The 22848-nt window shown below is 44.2% G+C and overlaps 1 protein-coding gene across 2 annotated transcripts in view; it reads right to left on the bottom strand.

The window, feature by feature from the left end:
• Positions 1-22848, bottom strand: part of EXOC2 (exocyst complex component 2) — a 156423-nt gene that overhangs the window by 79604 nt on the left and 53971 nt on the right. For both annotated transcript variants that reach the window (XR_009009545.1, XM_057555106.1), the window contains exons 7-11: positions 17600-17680; positions 9710-9855; positions 9494-9575; positions 8654-8756; positions 4658-4776 (exon numbers count right to left, since the gene is read on the bottom strand). Coding sequence is in view for 1 of the 2 variants with exons in the window: in XM_057555106.1 (XP_057411089.1) it covers positions 4658-4776; positions 8654-8756; positions 9494-9575; positions 9710-9855; positions 17600-17680 (531 nt within the window). In the remaining variant the exon portion in view is untranslated. The remainder of the gene's footprint in view (positions 1-4657; positions 4777-8653; positions 8757-9493; positions 9576-9709; positions 9856-17599; positions 17681-22848) is intronic.

The raw sequence follows: 22848 nt of genomic DNA, 5'->3' as shown, positions 1-22848 counted from the left end.
GAATTCCCGGATACCTGGCAGGGTGTGTCGAGGCGTGATGGTCACCTCCTGTCTGTGTCCTGGTGTGCATCATCTAGGGGCACCATCTACCAGGTTCGTATGCGTTATTATTATAAAATTGGAATCCAGAGAAGGCTCTAATGCAGTGTTTATAAAAATATCAACCCTATGACCTACCTCTACTGACCAGTGCTTCGTATACAGAAGAATGTAACCTGGACAAATGTGGCTTTTTTATGTAGGACTGCTGTCTCTGAAAATCTATCACCATCTTGGCTCATGAACTTTTCTTGAAGACCACAGACTAAATACAATTAACATTTTAACCCAAAGCCCCATGTAAAGACTTAAAAAAAAAAAAAAAAGTGTATGTTAATTAGGTTTCTTAAACTCATGCATAAAAACCAGCTTTACTTACAAAGACACAAAGAAGTCTTTTCCTGTCTGAAATATTTACAGTCTATCTTTTTAAAATTGTATTTCACTTCACAAGACTGGGTTAATCAATCAGTTACAAGCATTTCTCTTCTCTGGTGTTAAAAGTCCAAGTACAGGGTGTTACAAATTGAAGAACTTACAATTCATTCTTAGACTTAGAGTGCAACAAGCTTTCATTTTGAAAATAGGTTCTGGAGAAGACCTGAATGAAAGCAATGCAGCTTCACAAAAAGGCACTGCCATCACCGTGCCATCGGTTCACCATGTTCAGAAACGCGCTTGATGAAATATTAGCTTCAACCACAGAACACAGAGAGGTCTGTGGAACCATCGTGCAGGACACGGAGAAGCTGGGCTGTCTGTCACCTGGCTTCACTGAGGCAACTTCCTCACGTGCAAAACAGATTCAAGTCATGTACCAAACCAGACAACTTCCCAGGTTTCTTCCAGACCCAAAATGTTGTGATTACGAGAGGATGGCCAACAGAAAGTCCAAATGATATTTAGGAGACTTGCCCTCATACTGACTTCATTTCTATTACACCTAACTGGGACGCTCATAAATACCAATTAGGAGTCTATCGGGAACAACTGGGTGTAGATTACATGAAAGAAAATTTGTACTTATTCCCAGCAAACTTATAATTAAGGCCAATATCTTCCATAAACACACCCACACATGCACATGCCTATGCTATATAATTACATTACCTGTATACGGGTAGGCAGGTACACAGTAAAGAGCTAAGGTGTCCAGTGACATATACACACTCTGATGACAACAACCAGGAAGGCGTCCAGGTGCCAAGTGGCCAAAGTGGATGCTATGTCACTAACGGCTAATTCTTCTAGGAAACACAAGTTCTGTCTCCATCTGTGTCACTTCTCGTATCATCTGCCTTTGCACTGGCTATCAATTAAAAAGCCACATTAAGTACACAGTATCCGTGTACTTAAAAAGATACTGGAGGTATTAAACTGCTTTTGAATTTGACAATTAACTGAATACTTGATATTAAGAAACCACATTTCAGGTAATGATAATAGTATTTTAGTTACAGATTTCACAAAGCGTCTTAACCTCTGAAAATTACATACTGAAATAATTACGGATGAAATGATATGACCTGCTCAAAAATAATTCAGGGTGAGGGAGGCGATGTAGATAAAACGAGACTGGCTGTGAGGGGATAACTGTCGAAGCTGAGCGGGTACACGGGTGGTTGTGGTATCACCCTTGGTGCTCTTAAGTATGTTTGGAATTCTCCAAAATAAAATAATAAGAACTCCTTCTGATGGTGAGCTCAAAAGAACACACCAACTTTCCAATTAAAAGGCACTTATCTGTTAGGACTGTCTATATTGTTCATATTAGTCGTGTTTGCTGACAACAGATGGGCACGGCTCAGGATGTTCCTCTGAATGTCAAGGATGATTAAATCCTAACCTGTAAACATCTAATGAATTTAGGAAATTTACATTGTATTGTCACCGAAATCTGTGTAGTAAGATCAAAGAGTTGTAAACTGTTATGTTTCACTTTCTAATTTTAAAGACCAACTTATGAAAGTAACTTTAGGTAAACCTCATCACTAACAAAAGGATCCATGTAATGCACATTCCTCCAAGTACTTCATAAGCGAGTGGCAACTTCTACAACAGGCTTGGTCAGAGTGAATAAAAAGGCAGGTCTCCAGTTACGCAGAAGCTAGTGTCTTTTTTTTTTTTTTTTTCAAGAAATGCTGATTTTCAGCAGTTTTGGATAAATACATATAGCAATACATAACACCAAGATGACAGGGCAGGAATCCATTAGGTAAGGGTGTGTCTCTATCTTCAAGAAAGATTCAGACCTTTAGTGATGGAATATTGGTTATCAGATCTTTCAGGTATGGGTGCGACAATAAGGTATATGAATTTTCCTGGCACTTCTCCAATTTCAAACGGTCTCTATGCTGTCTTCATAAATGATACATGCTTTCCAGAAATTCAAATATTTTCATAACTAAATCATACAGTTGGATTGTTTCTTACAAGCCTGAGTAGGGAAAACGTCTGTCAGACCGTGATCCTGTTTGTATCGCTGTATATACCAGCCTCTTCACTGGAGAGGGGGAGGGTGGCACTTGTTGAGCACCTACTGGGTCTCTGGACTACTTCCCCGTGGCTCTTTCCCTGGAGAACTCACATCCCTCATTTAGGTTCAGGGGCACCAGCACCTCCTCCAGGAAACTTCCGTGGGCCTCCCGCTAACGAGACTGAGGCAGAGTTCTGCACTCCCCACTTCGCAATACCTCTCACAAGTACACTTACGCAATAAACAACGTGTGATTTGTTTGAAGACATAGGTCTCTCTCACTAGACTACAAGCTGCAAGAGGCCAGAGACCACGTGGGTCTTGCTCATCACGGCTCTTCGGTCCCGAGAGCACATCCGCCACGCTGATTACCAACCGCGGCCGCACCACGGTCTCCTGGGAGCTTTAAGAAGTACTGCTGCGCGGACTCCAGCGCTAGAGAGTCCGCTATGACGGCCAGGAGTGGGCAGGAGGCTGGGAAGCGACAGTCTTGGAAAAGAACCCAGGGGGTTGTGACGGGCAGCCACGTCGAGAGTCCTGCCCAACAGAGCAGACTCAGTACACGAGAACCCGAGGCCCTCTCAATACTGTGTATGTCGCTTGATGTCATCTTCACTTGCTGAAACTATAAAATAACTAATGACATACTAGAAATTTAGATACGGCACCAGTGAAGAGATACGTGGGTTTTCCTAAACATCAAGAATAGAAAAGAACAGACTCACAGCTGGAAAATACCCAACCCCAAGCCACCTAATTCACGACAAAACTCAACTATAAACAAATAATCATGGCCTCTCGGTGGCACCTCCTTCTGTGCCGGGACTGCTCTCATGTTACTTCACTTTCTCGTCCGGAAACCTTGTAAGCATCGCTGCGCCTTATTTATATAATCTATTTGGTGTCTCAGGCCACTGAAACTGCATTTGCCAAGGTCATCAACAGCCTCAGCACAGAATCTAAAGGACACCCCTTTATCGGACTCTTCACCTTAAAACCCTTGCTGACCCTCCTTTCCCTCCCGGCTCCCTGGCCACCCTCCCTCATCTCCTCTGCAGGTTTCTCCTCCACCAGCCCTGTAAAGAGCACTCCCTAGGACTCTGTCCTACATTTTCTTCCTTTCTCTCCTTCTTGGGCGAATATGTCAACTCCCAGGGACCATCTACGTGCAGACCACATCCAAACCTCTCGCTCTTTAAATTCAGTTACCTACTGGACGCCTCCACTTGTACGTCAGACAGCCGCACACCAGCCGGTCCAGAGAAAAGGGAAGACCGCCTTCTCCTCCTCGCCCCAACCCCACGGCGCACCATCCCAGCCAGCTGCCAAGGTCAGACCTCTGCGAATCACCGAGCCCCTCCTTCGGTCACCAAGTCCTGTCGATCCCAGGTTCCGGACAGAGCTCGAATCCCCTCCTCCTCCACACCCACGGCCTCCGTGCCGGCGAGATGCCTGAATCACCACAGCAGTCTCCTAACCGGCTCCACTGTCCCCGTCTCATTGGGTCTTTCCCAGGCTTCAAAGCCCTGGACGAAGTCCATCCAGGCCTGGGGCCCCCCCACCCGGCCTCAAGTCCTGCCACTGTGATGGCTGTGAACCAGCTCTGACTCTTCCTCCACTCTCCTCAGGGCCTGTGCCAGAGGCGGCCCGGCAGGCATCCCTCATCCTCTAGGTTCTCTGCTAACACAGAGCCCTGTCTGAGACACGTCCCCAAACCCGCCATCTACCAGTCACAACCTGGTACTTGCTTAGTTGAGCTCCATGAGGGCCGGGACTGCGCCCGTGCACCTGGACTTGGCACAGTGCCTGGTGCGCAGCAGGGCTCAACACGCACTTGATGGAATAGTGAGTGTGCTGTTCCTGTTGACCGAGCCTAGTGTCACTTCTACAACATCATGTCGCTTCCACAAGAGGTAACTGCTCCGCAAGCCAACCCTCTGTCAACACTGCCCGCCAACCACGAGACAGGCATGCTGAGGGGGCTTTCTCCCCGCCCCGGCTCTCTTACTCGTCCAGGGAGGTGCTAACCGGGGTGGGGGCAGGTACAGCTACAAAGAGAGCGACTCATCCCTCAGTCAAGGGCGTCCCCGGAGTGTGTCGAGTGACGAGGGGGAGGGCGCACGCAGGGAGAAAGGGCCTTGCCTTTGAGGTCCCGCACGCAGCCCTCCTGGCAGCTGTGCATGAGCTGGAGGATCCATCGGTGCTGGGCTCCGATGCACTGCCACGCAGGGTCGCCTGGCGCGTGGAGGTCAGACAGGTACCTGAAACAGCAAGGCCAAGGCTGACCCAGTCAGCTTCTGCTGCACAGCCATCATGAGGACAAGAGGAAAGCTAGCACAGCTTAAAGTCATCACTTAAGAAAACCTAAAATTTTGTCAATTAGTAAAGCATTCGTCAATACTAGTCTTTAATATTCAGTTCTAAACGAAATATATTCAGATTTCTTTTCATGCAATTAACAAACAATAAACCTACATTTTAAGAAGTTAGGACTTTATAAAAATACAACCAAGGAGACAAAGACAACTTGCAATGTTCCTATAATGCCCAGTGAGAGTGTATCTTTATGGTTACATTTTGTTCACAGAGTGTTTCTGCTTAGTTCTCAGTCACACAGAAAACAGGTGGGAGTCAGCAGAGGCCTCAGCGTGAATATTTCTTCATTCCTTTCTGGTCTGAAATACGGCCACGAGGTGGCAGTGTGACCCTTTTTTCTGTAGGATCCAAACAGGGCAACTGAAACTTAAGACCACTTTATTACACAAAGAGATTTGGTGACAGCAAGCACTGACTTCTAAGTCTAAACTCGAATTCATGAGAAGATACTTCTTTAGAAAATACAGTATAGATGGGCATTTTTCTTAGTTTTAAAACAGTTCTTAAAATATTTAAATTCTTCTTTCTCTGTAAAAATTCCAAACCCAGATAGACAACTGAAATAGATTTCAGTTGAAAAATTTCTGCCAAATATTATTCAAAACTCGGCCCTCATGAACTACATAAATATAACGAGTTAAATCCAATTAAATCAACTTCAAAAGCTGGACTTATTGTCTTCAAATAACTCATAAACCCTAAGCTGTCTGTTGTCCTGGGGTTAAAAGTTCTGTTCAAGAATAAATTTTAATTACAGGTGACAAAGCTATGACCTCTAAACACGCAGGGACACACCTGGGCTTCTCTCCCCAGCTTCTGCAGTACTGAGTATTTCCTTACTCAGTCTTCTCAATTAGCAGCCAATTAGAGGAGAAACAAGTTAGCGACAAACAAAACACTGAGAAGAAACCTGACACCGCATGCGGGAACGACCCACCTCCCCGGACCTCCATGGGCTAACGGGGAAGCACGGCTCCCGAGGACAGCGGGGTGACCCGAGCGGGCCCCTCCCCTCCCCGCCCCGCCCCGCCCCGCCCCGCCCCTCCCCGCCCCTCCCTCCCCTCCCCGCCTCTCCCCGCCCCGCCCCGCCCCGTCTCGCCCCTCCCCTCCCCTCCCCGCCCCGCCCCGCCCCGCCCCGCCCCGCCCCGCCCCGCCCCGGGCCGTGGCCCTCTATTTGCGGCCCGGGAGGGAGGCTGTCCGCGCCCAGCGCCTGGCACATCAGTTAACAGCCCCCCGGGAGGATCTAACAGGTGACGTTCAGCAAAGCCTTCAAAACCCAATCGGAGTCTTCCCCTCACACAGGCTTTCCTCTTCTATCCTCTGGAATGTAAATATGACAAATAGTACATTGTGTCATTTCTTTCCCCAAACCGTGAGCCTCCACCCTTCCTGCCGGGGAGGAACTGTCTGCCGGAGGTGTCCTCAGACAGGTTTGTTTTGCCCAGAGACTCCTGCTGCACCTCCTCCTGACGCTGGCACTCAACAGCAACCTCAGATCGGCAGCAGCAGCAAACACAGCACCGTCCCTGTCGGAGGGCGGCTTCCCTCCCTCTCTGTGCACACCACCAGCAGCACACAGAGGGGCCGTCACAAGGCTCGCTCTCGAGCAGCACAGCAAGATCAACGTGCCTTTCTGCTCAGCATCTTCTCAGATTATGTCTTTTCAGTATGCTGGCGAGGTCCTCCCAGAATTTAATAATAATCCTCTTTCTATCATCTTGCTAATGGGTATTACATAAAAGAGTTTTATAAAGAAAGATAAATTTGTTGTCTCAGAAACTCTGCAGTGTCTCAGTTCAAAAGCACAACTTGTGCTAGGCTTTTCCTTGGTTAAATGACTTAATCCAATGAGCTTCCTCTTTTCTTTTAGTATGTAGTTTCATTTCAAAGATCTCGGCTTAGCATACGATACAGGTTATTGCTATTTCTTTTAAATACGTGTTATCTGAGAACACTTTTTAAAAAGACTTTTTTAGAAGGCAGAAGGTAAGGAATGTTAATTATGATGAGCATAGGCTCAAAATTTTTAAATTTAAGAATTAAAGTCTTTAGCCATACTCGAGCATGATTTTTAACAATTACCAAGGACAGAACCACACTGGCATGGAAGAAGTATGTGGTACTTGGCTTGTTCCTTGAGCTACTAGCCTCACCAGAGTAAGGAGAGTGAAAAGCATCAGGATGCCTTTAGGTAGATACAGCAGTGAACAACAGCACAACAACACAGGGGTAATCTGACTCGCTCATTCCCTGCGCAACTTGGTTACGTGAGAGCTAAGAGGTGGAGTTTTGCTGATGATAAACTCGAGAGTCTCCACCCCCACTTGGTGCTCAAAGGACTGCGCACGATAGATTCCAAAGTCCAGCAGATATTTGGCCTGGCTGTGATGTTGTTTTTGCTATTCATTAATAATGAAACCCTTAATTTAAGAAGGATGATAAAATTGCTCAGTATCTTCTCAAAGTATCAAAAATAAAATAATGATTAAAAAATAAGTAAATGACTTGACATTCTCAGTGACACTCTTGTTCTTTTCCCTTTAAAATGACAGGGAATAAAACATTAAATAGGCCATTTAAAAGAATCTTTTTTAACACCCACCATCTTTTAAATGGTATCCAGTAGGTTAACCAGTCACAGGAGCTGTACATGAGTAATCTACATAAATGGAAATTCGCTACACAAAGAAATCCTGCACTCAATAAGGTTTAACGTATTACTATCAGCAAATGAAAAAGAATAAATGTAAACAGGTAAATAGACACAAAGCCCGATTAGTGAAGCAACACGGCAGAACACAGACAAGATGCTAACCAGCTATGTTTCCTACATGAGAGATTAACCTTCCTGGAACTCTGTTACTTTCACGTTAAAAAAAAAAAAAAAAAAAAAAAGCGGTTGGATAACTAACGTGCAGTTTATTTGCAGCATTAGATTTCTATGATTCTACAGGCCAGAAAAATCTCCCAAATGCATTCTTTCCTCTGGGGGCACTTAGAGAAAAGCAAAGACAGGCTGTGAAGCCAGACAGACGGGAGGCCTGTGGCGGTGCGTGCTGAGCAGCGACCGCCCTGAGTCCCAGGTCCTCACCTGCGCGCCAGGTGTGATGCAGACGCCGCATGGCGGCTGTGAGGCACAGTGAGGCTGAGACACAGCTGCGCAGGCTGGTTTGGGGGGGGGGGTGCAGTCAGCAGTTCCAGCGCCCCTGCGCCTGCTGAAGCCCCTCCCTCTCGGGCAACATGGTTCCCTCTATGCTGTGGTGTCCATGGCTTTTGCTGTTACTGCTGTCTTTTTCACGTAAGCCCTCCCACTTCCTTTTCAAGACTGAAAGCTTTCAGAATTTTCTCTGCTGCTGAGCCCTGGCCACTCTCAGGGCACCAGAGACTCTCCCGCCTGTGGGACAGTGCCACCCTCTAAGCCAGTCAGGGAGTCCCCACCTGCGGGGGCCCACAGGGAGCCCCCCGCAACCCCGGGCTGGGGAAGATGCTGTGGACGGGAGGAGAGGTGCAATGAGGCTACTTTTCCTTTCTCCAAACCAGCAGGATTTCCTTGCCTTTAAAGAGTGAGTGCTCCCGAATTTTTGAGTATACAAAAGAATTTTGGTGTCCTACACTAGGTATCCCTAAATTTCTGCTACTTGTCTTCCCTTTTACCATTTCGTCAATCTCCCAATTTCCCCCAAATCAGCTTTAAGAGTTACATGATGTATGCAGCTCTATCCAGACACATGTGATTTGTCAAAATTCTTGCAGAAGGTTTACCTTATATAACGTTTTTGGTCATGTAAGGTCGATGGTGTCTCAAGCAACTTATCCAGAAGTAATTCTCTTAAAGCTTCAATCCGTGTTTCTACTTCAGCATAATCTGTTTAAAAAGGAAAGAATTACACGACTTACAGAATGAAAATTTAAAATCCAATTACAGAAAGCAGAACAGTGGCTGCCTTGGGGTAGAGGGGCGACTGAGAAGAGGCAAGAGGGAAATTTCTGGAGTGATGAAAACGTTCTCTCCAGGGTGTGGGTTCCGTGGGCTTGTGTATTTGTCAAACTCACTGAGCTGCAACATGTAAGCCTGTGCATATCACTGCATGTAAATTTACCACAATAAAAATAAAATTATTTACAAATTTAATCAAGCCCTGTGATATTTCTCCCAGTTAATAAGGCATGACCATAAGGCATTTTAGGCTTTTCTTATTTTCTGTAACTCTAGCCTTAGAGATAATTTCAAAAGTTGTTTAGTTTACTTTAAAGTAGGGTTAGAATTCATAAATATATTGGTCTTTCTGAAGAGGGAAGATTAAAACGTAGATTTCCGTTTCTGTAAAATATCTATAATTGATTCTTTCCAGTAGAAAAGACTTTAAATAGCAACATGATTAACAAGCAGCAAAGAATGTCCAAGACTAACCTATCCTACAGTTTTCACTCCATCTTAGTAAGAAAAGCCATCGTGTTACTTCTGAAGTAACTGTCCTACACTTGAGAAAGGGCACCATATAAACAAAAACTAAAACGAATGTAACATTCTTTGCAGACTACATTCCACATTCTTCCTGTAAAAGCAAAGTAGAAAATCTAAAAGTAATAAACAAATCTTACATTTCTTGAAAACTTGCACCTCCGTTTTCCCAAAAAGTGACTTGGCCTTTTCATAATCATTAATAACCACATCATAATCACCCTTTAAAATAAAGAAACATTTTGGAGACTGTCAGTAAAGTTTAATGAAGACATTTGGTAAAGATAAAAAACATCTTAACAACTCTTTAAAATTTATGGCATCTATGACCATAGGTACATAAATATGCACTCTACCTTTTGGATATTCCTTTCAATATTTAGAGGAAGGTTGAAAAGAAACTTAAATCGCTGGAGCACATTGAGTGCATTTCTAGTGGAATCTGCCTTGTCCTTACGACCTAAGACTTCTTGAAATAATGTGTCCGCAGTGTTACTTGCTCCTATTTTAAAAGGACAAAAAGAAACTTAGATAAAAACTAATTTTAATCAGAAAATGTGTCACTGGACCAAAGAAATAAAACGTTAGACTGCTATTGCACTTAATATTAAAACTCAGTAGACTTTTCTAAAAGTCAGCTATATTGGAGTTTTTTTACGGTTTGCTAAAATACAATTTCCTTTTTGCCTGTGAAGTCTTTTCATATGTGTATACCAATTAATGGTATCCAATTAAGAATAACCATACTTACCGGGCCCAAATAAATTGTCTAATGTGAATCTACGTTTATTTTAGCTTCTTTTAAGGTTTACAGCATTATGGACCCTTAGGTTACTTCATTAATTCAGACAACAGGTTAAAACCCACACATATACACGCGTGCACACACAAGTACACTAGTTAAATTCTCTGGATTCAATATCTACATATCCATAGTAATAAAAAAATAAACGGAAAAAATTTTTCAGAAAAGTTGTTCAAAAGAAATACTTTAGACCTAATCCTACTTCTACATAAAATTATCTAGCAGGCACAAAAAATGATATAAGCAATTTAAAATGTCAAACTTTAACACACCACTATTAATGAATATTTCTTAAATCAGCTTAATATTTCTTAAAATGATACACAAACTGGACATTCTATAGATATGTATTTTTTTTACCTTAAAGACCTCAAACTCTATGAATCACTGTAAGGAAAGAGTTTCTTTATCTAAAACAAAATTTACTGTGTACAAAAATAGTTAAGCTTTTTCAACTTGTGAATTATTTTTAATTAGTCACAAGAAAAGGGGAGAAAAAGGATAAACTTTTTTTGGCTGTTTGACCACTGCTCATAAAAAGTTTCTACATTATCTGGTCTAGTGACTATACTTTAAGCAAAGATGAAAAAAACGACCTCAGTCTCGCTGGGTGGCTGGCGCGCCGCATTCTCTGGTCCACACTGTGGGTGGCCTGAGTGTGTTAAAAGTCATCTTTGTAACATAATTGTTTTATCTAAATAATGTTTAAATTCTGTTGAAATTTTAAAGGCCTGGTATAAAAACTTTGTTTTGTCAGGACAGCTATTTTCACCACCCGCTATTTAATGTAGAATACTAAATTTCTACTCTGAGAAAAAAAATATATTCCCTTCTTGCCACCAAACCATATAATATAATGATGACTAAATGAATATTAGAAATGTGATTAAGGTTAAAAGTATTTTTCTTGGAAGAAAATTAATATTAAGCACTTGTTTATCATTTAGAAATAAACTTCACGAATTGAGGCTTCATGAATGAATTAGATACGTGAATGGGGACAGAATATTTTTAAAGGTTGATTACTTATGTGTGCGCTGCGGATGTTAAATCCCCAAGCACTTTCTCTACAATGAAGGAGTACAAAATATCAAAATTAGATTTTTTTTTCATCTTACTTTAAAGACAATTAAAAAATACAAACTAATAATTTCAAACTCCCCTAAAAAGTATAACAAGCACAGGTAAAAAATCTGCTTAAAATTAAATAAAATATAAATATTTAATACAGAAAAACTTATAGGCAGAAATTATAAACTATAAAATTAAAATTTACTTTAGTTACACAGAAATGTATACATATAGAGAATTCTAATTTATGTACAAATTTTAAGTCATGAAATTACGATTTTAATTTATAGACAATTTCTGTCCATAAATTATTCTGTTGCGAACTTTACTGCATTCACAGTAAAATTTTGGGAGGTCATAGCTCTGATAACTGGATGATTATATACAGTCAGAAAATAAACGAAAGCAGGGAAACCGAGATTTGCACAAGCAGATAAAAATCAGCAGCAGCTCACCAGCCGCGGCTGAGCGGAGAAGGGCACGCTGGCTCCACGAACGGAGGCAGGACTGCCCTGAAGGCCACCTGCAGCAGCCCACGAGCAGCCCCGGGCAAGTGCAGGCTGAAGGCTGACCCCTTCCCCCCGCAGGGACACTGCATCATGGTCTCGGGGATGGATGCCCCTGAACTGACAGCAATGACACTGGCCTCAGCTGGGCTGGCAGGGCAGTGATGTTCTCCTCAGCATGAGACAGGGAGATGCGGATGGACCCGGAGGGCTCCACGCCACGTGCAGTCACAGGAAGACAGACCCCGAGTGGCTCCGCTGGCACGTGGAGCCTGAAAAGCCGAGCTCTTGTAAGCAGGCCGGGCTGGGGCCACGGGGAGAGGGATGCGCTCTGAGGATGTGATGCACGGCATCGGAAACAGAGCTAACAGCGCTGTACTGTAGCCTGAAAGTGGCTTCAAGAGGAAACCTCAAACATTCTCACCACAAACAAATGGAATTACGTGTGGCGACAGCACTGGCGGCGGGGGGCGGGGGGGGGCGAACACACGGCATCACAGACAGGTATCCAACCATCACACTGCACACCTTAAACTTGCACAATGTCCCGTGTCAACTATATCTCAACAGAGCTGGAGAATAAGATGGGAAGACAAGTCACTGCAGCACTGCCCACTGACCAATCAAACTCACACCTGCCCTCAAAGACGGGAAAACACTGTAACTGTGCCCGGAGCCCGTCATCCACAAAAGCTAGTCGTGTAATTCTGATGGCGCCTGGTCATTTCAAGCATGTTTATTAAAGTAAACACGAAGCTCTCTCTGGCCCCTTTTCACGGCACTGGCACCCAGCACAGAGGACGGTACGGGTGATGTATAACCTGCGTCTCTGCTTGATGGGAGCTGGGGTGGGGGTGGGGGGATGGGAGGAGGGTTCCCCCTACACACCCACGACACAATTTACCCCAGGAACAGTAAAGCTGAATGAAATTTAAGGTAACTTTTCAACGTATACTTAAATTCATAGCAAAACCAGGACACAAAGAGACTGAACAACCTGCTGTGTGTCTCGTTTCTCTTAACAGACTCCAGAAAACGGCCAGACAGGCAGCTGTCTGACATTACAGGGCGACCTTACACGGACAAGGTCACTACCTGAGTCACCTAGCGCTTGTTCCCAGCCGGGCCTGGCGCCGGGGTCCCAAAACCGCTCTCGCATCACCGGTGCACATTTCTGCCGGCTTCTCCTCTGGTCTCTACCCAGCTCCCTCGGATGCGTTCTCTGGACAGATGGCAGAATGTTTTTCTAAAAGTTCGCCATGTGACTTCCTTATTTAAAATCCTCCCACGGCTCACCAGTAGTCTCAGGATAAAGACAAATTCCACAGCGCCGCACAGAGAGCTTGTCACGAGCAGACCCCTCGACCCGGCAGCCTCAGCCCTCACGTCTGCACCCCAGGGTACTCGGTCCTGCTTCATGGCCCACAGCCATCTCCCCTGAGGTCAGCACCTTCCTCCTCGTGCGGCCTGCCCCGCCCGGGATGCACCTGGGCCCACTTAGTGCCCACCGGCCAACGTCGGCCTGCCTGGCCTGTCACCCTCCTCTCCCGAGGCTCGGAGCCCTCCCCCGTCCTCTCTCCACCCACTTTTCCATCAGGTGCCCCTTGTGGGGCTCCGGGACCCCTACCAGCAGAGCACTGTCACACCACAATTTAATCCCCTGCCTATCTGGACCTACTTTGCACTGGATTATAAACTCTCAGAATTAAAGTGCAAGTTTCATCCTCCTGTCCCTGGAATATAAATAAGAGCACTCAATAAACGCTTACAGGGCAAGTACCAGAAACCAGCCTCAGAACCAGTGCCCAGGACGCTGTTCCCTGAGGGAGGGACAGCACAGGGCCCATGTGCAGGACCACGTCAGTGATCGGGCAGCTGAACCGAGCACAGCAAGCAACCCTAATAATGCGAAAACGACACTTGTTCTGTGACTTAAAAAATTTTTGCTGAAGCATTAAAAACTTGCTTACTGTTGGTTATAGATCAATAAGAAAATGAAAAATCAGTAAACCTAATTTTTATTTAGTACACTATAAAACATTAGAAACACTGAAAATTCAAGTGTTTAATTTCTTCGTAAAAAATATCATCAAGATAGCCCGCCTCTTCTTGTCATAAAGTTTACAGCACGTATCAAGCATCTTTTCTGTGCTCTGACAAACAATCACGCTCGTTTCCAAGTCTGTCTGCTGTACTTCCAGCTTCACGGGTCAGCTGTGAGCACTCCGTCGGCCTCACTCCCTCTGGGACAGCCTTACCCCCTCGTCACACCTTCCTGGCTTCGGTGGGGAAGTCCACCCTCACTGAGCTCCTCGGGGCTCCCAGTGCCAGTGTCCACACCCCACCACAGCCACTTCTACAACCCAAGTTGTGCTGGATTTGAATTCCACTCACACTGTCACCACTTTCCCTTTTCTGATGCACTTTCATCTCTGTGGGCCAACTTCCCCTTCTGAGTCTCCATGTCTGTGAAATGTCTGCAAGTTTCTCTCTGGGAGATGAGGAGGCTGCACACGGGCACACTCTGCTGTCTGAGCAGGGCCTGGCAAGCGTATGCAGTGGGTCCCCCCGACTCTGCAGGAAGAGCAGCTGGGCATCTGTTACTGGTGAACGTTCAGTGGACCGCAGAGATAGCAACCGGGTGTGTACCTGATGCAACGTGGCAAGCATACTGGTCACTGAAACCCACGCATCCCAAACCAGCAAGGCAGTCTGTAGTTTAAAGCGCAGGCTCAGAGCCAGATGCGTAGACACAAATCCCAGCTCTGCCACTTACTGCTGATGTGACTTTAGGTAACGCGTTCAATCCTTCTGAGCCTCAGTTTTTCGTCAATAAAATGGAGGTTACAGCACAAGCCTCCCAGGGTTACCGCGGGGGCTGAGCATCTGTGGACTGTGGGAGCAAGCCCTGACGCCAGTGAGGGGCACAGAGGTCTAGCTGTCCCGGCTCTGGCGACGCACACCTAGACCGCACGGTCCCTCCCTGCACCTGCCTGCCTAGCCCAGCCGCACCAGCCACACGGGGCTACTTCGACTTAAAGCCAAATTATTAAGATTGAATAAAAATTAAATTCCTCAGCAATACTAGTTCCATTTTAAGTGCTCAAGAGCTACATTTCCATCATGGCAGAAGTTCTGTTGGACGGCGCTGTTCTATGCTCTTGGAATAGGTAACAACACAGAGTGAGATATGTGGATTTGATAGAAATTAACAGTCTTCACTTCATCACTGGCTTGAAATCAAGAAGGAATTATTAAATACCAAGGCAAATATGAGAAACATGTATCAGTGAAAACAAAAAAGAATTTCAATGAAAGGCTTCAACATTGATAAATTCTGAACAAAAGGGACTGAATTTCTTAGTCAACATCACCCTTTAGAAACTTAAAGTGAAAAAGGTTGCCCAAATTTAAAAAAATTTCATTTAAAATAACTCAGGGAAAATGCACGTTAGTATGTAATTATACACAAGATTAAAGCATTAATATAATCTAAGCAGATGTAGAGAATGGACTTGAGGACATGGGGGGGGGGGAAGCTGGGACGAAGTGAGAGAGTGGCATGGACATATATACACTACCAAACGTAAAATAGATAGCTACTGGGAAGCAGCTGCATACAGCACAGGGAGATGAGCTCGGTGCTTTGAGACCACCTAGAGGGGTGGGATAGGGAGGGTGGGAGGGAGACGCAAGAGGGAGGGGATATGGGGATATATGTGTACGTATAGCTGATTCACTTTGTTTTACAGCAGAAACTAACACAACACTGTAAAGCAATTATACTCCAATAAAGATGCTAATAAATAAATAAAAGGAGAAACAGAAATTCGAAAAAAAGAAAAAATATATAATCTAAGCAAACCAGACTACATTTGCACTCCTGCATAATTTCTGTTTCAGTTCCCCGGTGGTACAGCTCCTGAAGACCGGTGAATCGGTGACCCGGGCACGCCGTCGGGTGGCAGCCACACCCCTCCCAGCTCCATACTCAATGCTGGACCCAGCACGGCACTTGACACAACCAGTCTTACAAATGTTGGCCGAGCTGACCTAGACTAACACGACTTACCCTGAGACAGCAAACATCAACATCCGGTTGACATAAAAATGTTTCTAGGAAAAATGGATTGTTACAAAGGAATATAATCTACAGCAAATTTTTATCCCAGAAAGTCCTGAGTCTCAAAGAAGTGACATTCACGTTAAGCCAACTTTACCCAAAAAAGAGCAAATTTCAGTAGAAAGTTAAAAGGACACATTTCTAGAAAAAGTTTGTGCTTACAAAGGAACAGAAGTAAAACCATTTCCCTTACAAATTTTATACCACAAGTCCCAAAGGAGAATTACCTAAACTACTGAAAAGAAAAAAATTACATTAACATACTATGCCAGGCCTCACCCATGAAACAGATCGTGATTTTTTCCAACCCTGAGCCAATATCCATTTTCTTCTACTGATAAAATGAGATACTTACTAAGCCAGATTGTTCTCACAAGCCACCTTTTAAAAGTTACTGACATAATCTTTTTTTTAAACAGATATCATGGTTTGATGGCAACTTCTCCAGGGAAAATAACATCCCTAAACAGAAAATATCCATCCAAGACCTTAAAATGTCTATGTTAATATAGAAATAGCTTTAGTAAATGCTTATTTGGGCTGAATTCAGAATATATCCATTTGAACAAAGCTGGTGACTTGGTTCTCAGACGAGAACAAGGAACGAGGTAAAATCTCAAGGCAAAATGGTGATGATGATGATAATAATACCAACAACCAGAGACAAAAAAATTTAAAGTGCTGTCAAACTCATAAAGTTTGGGATGAAATCCAAGTACTCAAATTCTACTACCAAGGAAAGCCTATATCAAATTAAAGCTTCTTTCTAGGAAACACTTTTATTATCAGAGCTATCCCCAGGTTTACAAATAGATATTTACAAAAAAGCTCAGAAACTTTTGCTGATGGGACTAAATTAAGCTGGACGTGCAAAACTGACTTGCTATCACAGTCCTGCATTCATAGAATCACTAAAGAGCTGATGCCGGGGTTCTTAAATGTTTCGGTTATTCTCGACCCTACCCTACTTCCTGGAGAAATCATATGCTATATGTGCTTATACTTGAAAACTAGGACAGTCCCCTGGGCATTACTGCTCCTTGTCAAATATTTTTATTACATACGTGGAAGAGAATAATTTACTTTTAAGCCACTAATATTATAACAGGGATTGATTTATCTGATGAGTTTCTTCTAAATCAGTAGGATAAGCAGCTGGAAGTACAGATGTCAGAAAAAAGAAGGGGAGGTGGACAGGGCCTCCAACTGCATGTATCAGTTTCTCTTGGCCTACAATTCTCACAAAATGTCTCACAGTTAGAAACACTCAAATATGCAGCTGCCTTAAAGTTGTTTCGGAAAAAGACAAGGCACAAATAAATAGACAGCAGCTCGGTATCTGTCGCTCTAGTAGCTGATGTTATTTGCACTGATGCTGGCACATACTTGAAGATGCTTTTTCAGGTTTTGGTCAGTGACAATCTTGGTTACTGCTGTGGCACTTTTCTATCTTTGATGATGCTATTTATATCCTGGCCCTCTTTATGGCAGCAAATTTTACTCTTTAAGAAGTACACTGGCTTGCTTTCAAATGATGAGTTCTCATAAATAAAATGCAAACAGAAAGAGAACATTCATTTTCAATGTTGTTATTCCCCTTTATGTTCATTAAATCACTACTATTTAGAAATAAATACTAAAATACAACTTACTGCCTTGTTCTGTGAAACCAGGTCCAAGAACTGTATCAAAGCTTGTTATGAAGTCCATAAATAGTTTTGGGTAGTAGGACAAAACTTACTGTTCAGAACATTCTCCAGTTTCTGCGTCATGGACCCTTCTACTTTTTCCGTTCCATCCGCTTCTAGTTTTTGATGGATGGCTAGAAAAAAGCATCTAGTTAAAACACAGGCTATTTTAATGGGTGGGAAAACATTACGTCAAAATGACATTTTTAAACAGCATAAAAAATGGTCATATTTTCACTGCTAGAAAGAAGCACAAACACACAAAAACTCTGCACAAACTCTGCAAAGTAACCAGCAGACACCAGTCTTAAGTCATGGTAGTTTAATGCTGTTAAAATAGTACATAATACACGTACTTAGTCATCTGATCACCAAGGCTGAGTGGTAAAGACGGTTGAATTAAAAAAGAAAAGTGAGGGCTTCCCTGGTGGCGCAGTGGTTGAGAGTCTGCCTGCCAATGCAGGGGACACGGGTTCGAGCCCTGGTCTGGGAAGGTCCCACATGCCACGGAGCAACTGGGCCCGTGAGCCACAACTACTGAGCCTGCGCGTCTGGAGCCTGTGCTCCGCAACAAGAGAGGCCGCGATAGTGAGAGGCCCGCGCACCGCAATGAAGAGTGGCCCCCGCTCGCCGCAACTAGAGAAAGCCCTCGCACAGAAACAAAGACCCAACACAATCATAAATAAATAAATAAATTTTTTAAAAAAAGATGAACTTACATAATTATCTGAAAAGGTTATTAAAAAAAAAAAGAAAAGTGAGGCTTAAATAACTAATATCTTTGATATCTGGCCATAAGAAAGTCATTCTTATTTCTCAGTTTCACCATCTACAAAATAGAAATACTACTATTTGATATCTATCAACCTCAAAATATCTAATTTTAGCCTTGGGATTTAACATGGCAAAATACGTATTATTCATGTTCTATTCAGTCTGTAATTATTTCCCTGGAGGTTCTCAAGAAATATCTAGTAACATCTACCAATACGTCAATTTGTAGATGTACGAATTACACTGGAGTTGTTTGCTAATACTGACGCACATCTGAATGATTCTGATAAAGAGTATTAGGAAAGCGTTAATTTATATTTAAAAACTTTTACCTGCTGAAGAGAGGAGGTTTTAAACAGCAGATCAGGCTTGCTCAGGTGACTCATTAAGAAAATTTTCAAAACAAATCCCCAAATACAATTTCAAATTCAAAACTGTGACACAGTAAAAGTAATAAAAATAGCAAGGCAGGACTTCCTTGGTGGCGCAGTGGTTAAGAATCCGCCTGCCAATGCAGGGGACACGGGTTCAAGCCCTGGTCCGGGAAGATCCCACATGCTGCGGAGCAACTAAGCCCGTGCGCCACAACTACTGACCCTGCGCTCTAGAGCCCGTGAGACACAACTACTGAGCCCGCGTGCCACAACTACTGAAGTCCGCATGCCTAGAGCCCGTGCTCTGCAACAAGCGAAGCCACTGCAATGAGAAGCCCGCGCACCGCAACAAAGAGTAGCCCCTGCTCGCCACAACTAGAGAAAGCCCACACGCAGCAACAAAGACCCAATGCAACCAAAAATAAATAATAAATTAATAAATTAATTTAAAAAAAAATAGCAAGGCAAATATTATTGAGGCATGACCATAAGCAGAGCACCATGATAAGTTTCTAATGCACGATGCGTATCTGGTAAGAAGCCAATGATGAGCTTCTAATGTTATTTCTATTTCACAGATGGGGAAACCACGGCTCAGTAAAATTAAATAAGCTGACCAAGGTCACAAAGCCAAACCCCAAATTTGAGCTCAAGCGGTGTGATCCCAGGACAAGAAGCTTCACCACATCCTGCCCACACTGCATGGGCAGGTGACCCAAACCCCCTCAGCCTTTGTTTCCACATCTGTAAACTGGGAACAACAGAACTACTATGTCAGTGGGGAACTGCATTCAGTTGCAAATACAAGACTTCTTTCCAAAATAACAGCTGCTGAGACAGCCATGATTCTACGCCTTCACCAGACGTGCTCCAGCACACACTCCGCTGCAGGCCGGCTCACTGCCCAGCGTCCCGGCAGGACTCCAGGGCAGCAGCTCTCCTGGACATGAGCTCTTCTCTAACATTCCAACTCCTCCTTAGAAGGAACTGACAGGTTCTGCCTCAACCCACCAGTCAGGAGTGGCAGATTTACAGGGAAAAAAAGTCTAAGCAAAACTGATGTGTGTTTCTTTAATCAATTACAATTTCATTGGTTTCCCTTGACTCACTGGTTAGGGAATTCTGGGTCAAATGAGCTTTGAACATCAACTTCTTCTTTTAATTAGTTTCTAGTCTTAATCTTGTCCTTTTTTATACTTTTTTGTAAAACAACCTCAAATTTTGCATGAAACTCTAAAAATATACTGCTTCTCTGTTGAAAAAACACATTCACAGGAAGAAAAATATATATATTTGCGGGGAAAAACCAACTACTGTATTTTTAATTGTCTTGGTTGAGTCGGGAATGAAAAGAAAGTTATTTATCTAATATTTTAAATTTGGATTATGTGATGACATAAAACATTTCCACATACCTTGAATTGATTAAGTTAAATGGGAAAGAACTTTCCTATCTTTAAGGAACGGAGATAAAAAAGCCCAAATATTAAAAAGCGAAACCAGAAGGACGCCTATGTTCCAAACAAGCATATCTGCTCGCACTGCTCCTGAGCAGAGGCTGCTGTGTTTCTGACGGTCCTGGCTGGAAGCGGGCGAGTGGCCACGTGGCATGTTGTTAGGTGGTCACCACTCCCGGTCTATCAGTGGCAGTTAAGAGGTTACACCTGAGAGCTTCCGCTCGAATGCTGCTTCTAAGTGAGAGTCTGCACTAAACCAGTCCCCAGCCACATTCTCTGCTACTGACAGGCCCCTTGCCGCTCCACAGGTCCAGGCTGCTGCATGGCTCACAGCCCTGTTCCTCCACAAAGCGGCTTCCTGCGCCCATCTCCACACAGCAGACCCCTCAGGCTGTCAGCCAGCATGAGGACCCAGAGACACTGGGATCTGATAAAGGCAATCCTACTTTCCAGAAAACTAATGCAAATAACCCAAGGTCTGGGTCACTTGACCTTTTATTTTCTCTGAAAACATTTTTAAATAGTATAACTCAATAAGCAACTTGGGGGCTTCCCTGGTGGCTCAGTGGTTAAGAATCCGCCTGCCAATGCAGGGGACACGGGTTCGAGCCCTGGTCCGGGAAGATCCCACATGCCGCGGAGCAACTAAGCCCTTGCGTCACAACTACTGAGCCTGCGACTAAGCCCTTGCGTCACAACTACTGAGCCTGCGCTCTAGAGCCCGCGAGCCACAACTACTGAGCCCTCATGCCACAACTACTGAAGCCCACGCGCCTAGAGCCCGTGCTCCACAACAAGAGAAGCCACCGCAATGAGAAGCCCGCGCACAACAACGAAGAGTAGCTCCCGCTCGCCACAAGAGAAAGCCCGCGCTCCGCAACAAAGACCCAACGCAGCCAAAAATAAATTAATTAAAAAAAAAACTGTGACCTTGATAAGCAGAAAAACCTCAAGAAAAAAAAAGAGCAACTCAGTCCACAGTCACAGGCTTGTTACAATTTCTCATGTATTAAAACTTAAATATGTGAAGCAGTTGAACACCATAAATCTATATTTGGGAAACAAAAAAGTATGTATGGGAAAAGTTCTACTCAAAGAAAAATCAGTTACAGAAAGACTGCCTACTGATTCAAAGAAATGATTTGTTTTATTGAACTCTCTAACAGAATGTGGACATCGAACTTTCTAATTTCAATTTAAGAATTCATAATATTTGTGTATGCATTTATATAACGCCATTATTAGGTGAGCACTAAGGAAAGGCATGAGTGCAGGTGGAGCCCCTCAGGAGTGTCAGGCACACGGCCATCCACGAGCTAGCTGCAGGCTCTAACCACTGAACACTGCGACCGGCCTGTGTGCGGCAGGCATTTCAGGCTACACCAGAGACTGGCAAACTACTTTTGTAAGAAACACACAGTAAATATTGAGGGCTTTGGCGGCCACAGGGGGCCTCTAGCACACATTCTTCTCCCTTGTTTTCTTTTTTTTTTTTTTTTAAAGATTGATTGATTGATTGATTGATTGATTACTATGTTGGGTCTTCGTTTCTGTGCTAGGGCTTTCTCTAGTTGCGGCAAGTAGGGGCCACTCTTCATCGCGGTGTGCGGGCCTCTCACTATCGTGGCCTCTCTTGTTGCGGAGCACAGGCTCCAGACGCGCAGGCTCAGTAGTTGTGGCTCACGGGCCCAGTTGCTCCGTGGCATGTGGGATCTTCCCAGACCAGGGCTCGAACCCGTGTCCCCTGCATTAGCAGGCAGATTCTCAACCACTGAGCCACCAGGGAAGCCCCTCCCTTGTTTTCTTAAACAACTCTTGAAAAACAGGCATGTTTAGCTCCTGACGTGTACAAAGACAGGTGTGGCCCAACTTGGTCCAGGTGCCAACCTCTGAGGATAATACTAAGATAGGACACTAGGCAGGGTTAGGGTGAGATGCATTAATAACTCAGATTTATATACAGCTTTTCAAACATTTAGTTCTCTACTTCTTACTCTACCAAATTTTTATCAGAGTGGCTAAATCATACATAAATTACATCTAAACTGGTTGGGTACTCTATGAATTCTTTTCTTCCTCAGTTATACTGAAAACAACAATAACTTAATTCCAACTACTCCTTCGAAGACTAACAGGTACAAAGGAGCCCACTTAAGACAAGTGGGTCCTGGATAAATGCGTGCCGAGGTTATCTGCATCCCTCAACAGAGTGGCACCCACTCCTGAAGCAGCAGCAACACACGGACGGAGGGAGGGCCATGCGTGTTCTGAGCAGCACACGCTGCCACTCTGCCTGGGCCTCTTCCCTCGGCCACCCCTCACCTAGCGTACGGTAAAGGAGGCCAGGCCCACAGTTGTTCTCAGAAGGAGCAGTTGATGGGGCTCGACCTGCCACTAAAACAAGTGATTGGCCAGGTGAGGGTCAGAGGGACTGAGGAACAGCCGGCCTTTCCTGTAAGGAGGCCCCACAGGCACCACCGCAAGCAGGGAGAACCTGGGCTTCAAGGCTTTGAGGGCCGGAAGGGCACAGCAGGGCGACAGCCACGGGAAAGTGGAGTACGGTGCTGGGAATATTTTTGCAGGATATGGTAAAGAAAAAACTATAATAAACACACCGAGGTTAACATTGGCAGATTAGTTATGCCAGACACACGTCTTGCCAAATTCTAATTAAAATACTCATGGTACACACAGGAA

This window comes from Balaenoptera acutorostrata, chromosome 10, assembly GCF_949987535.1.
Source record: "Balaenoptera acutorostrata chromosome 10, mBalAcu1.1, whole genome shotgun sequence".
NCBI lineage: Eukaryota > Metazoa > Chordata > Mammalia > Artiodactyla > Balaenopteridae > Balaenoptera > Balaenoptera acutorostrata.
The sequence above is the reverse complement of the archived record's forward strand: the minus strand, read 5'-3'. Positions and strand labels throughout refer to the sequence as shown.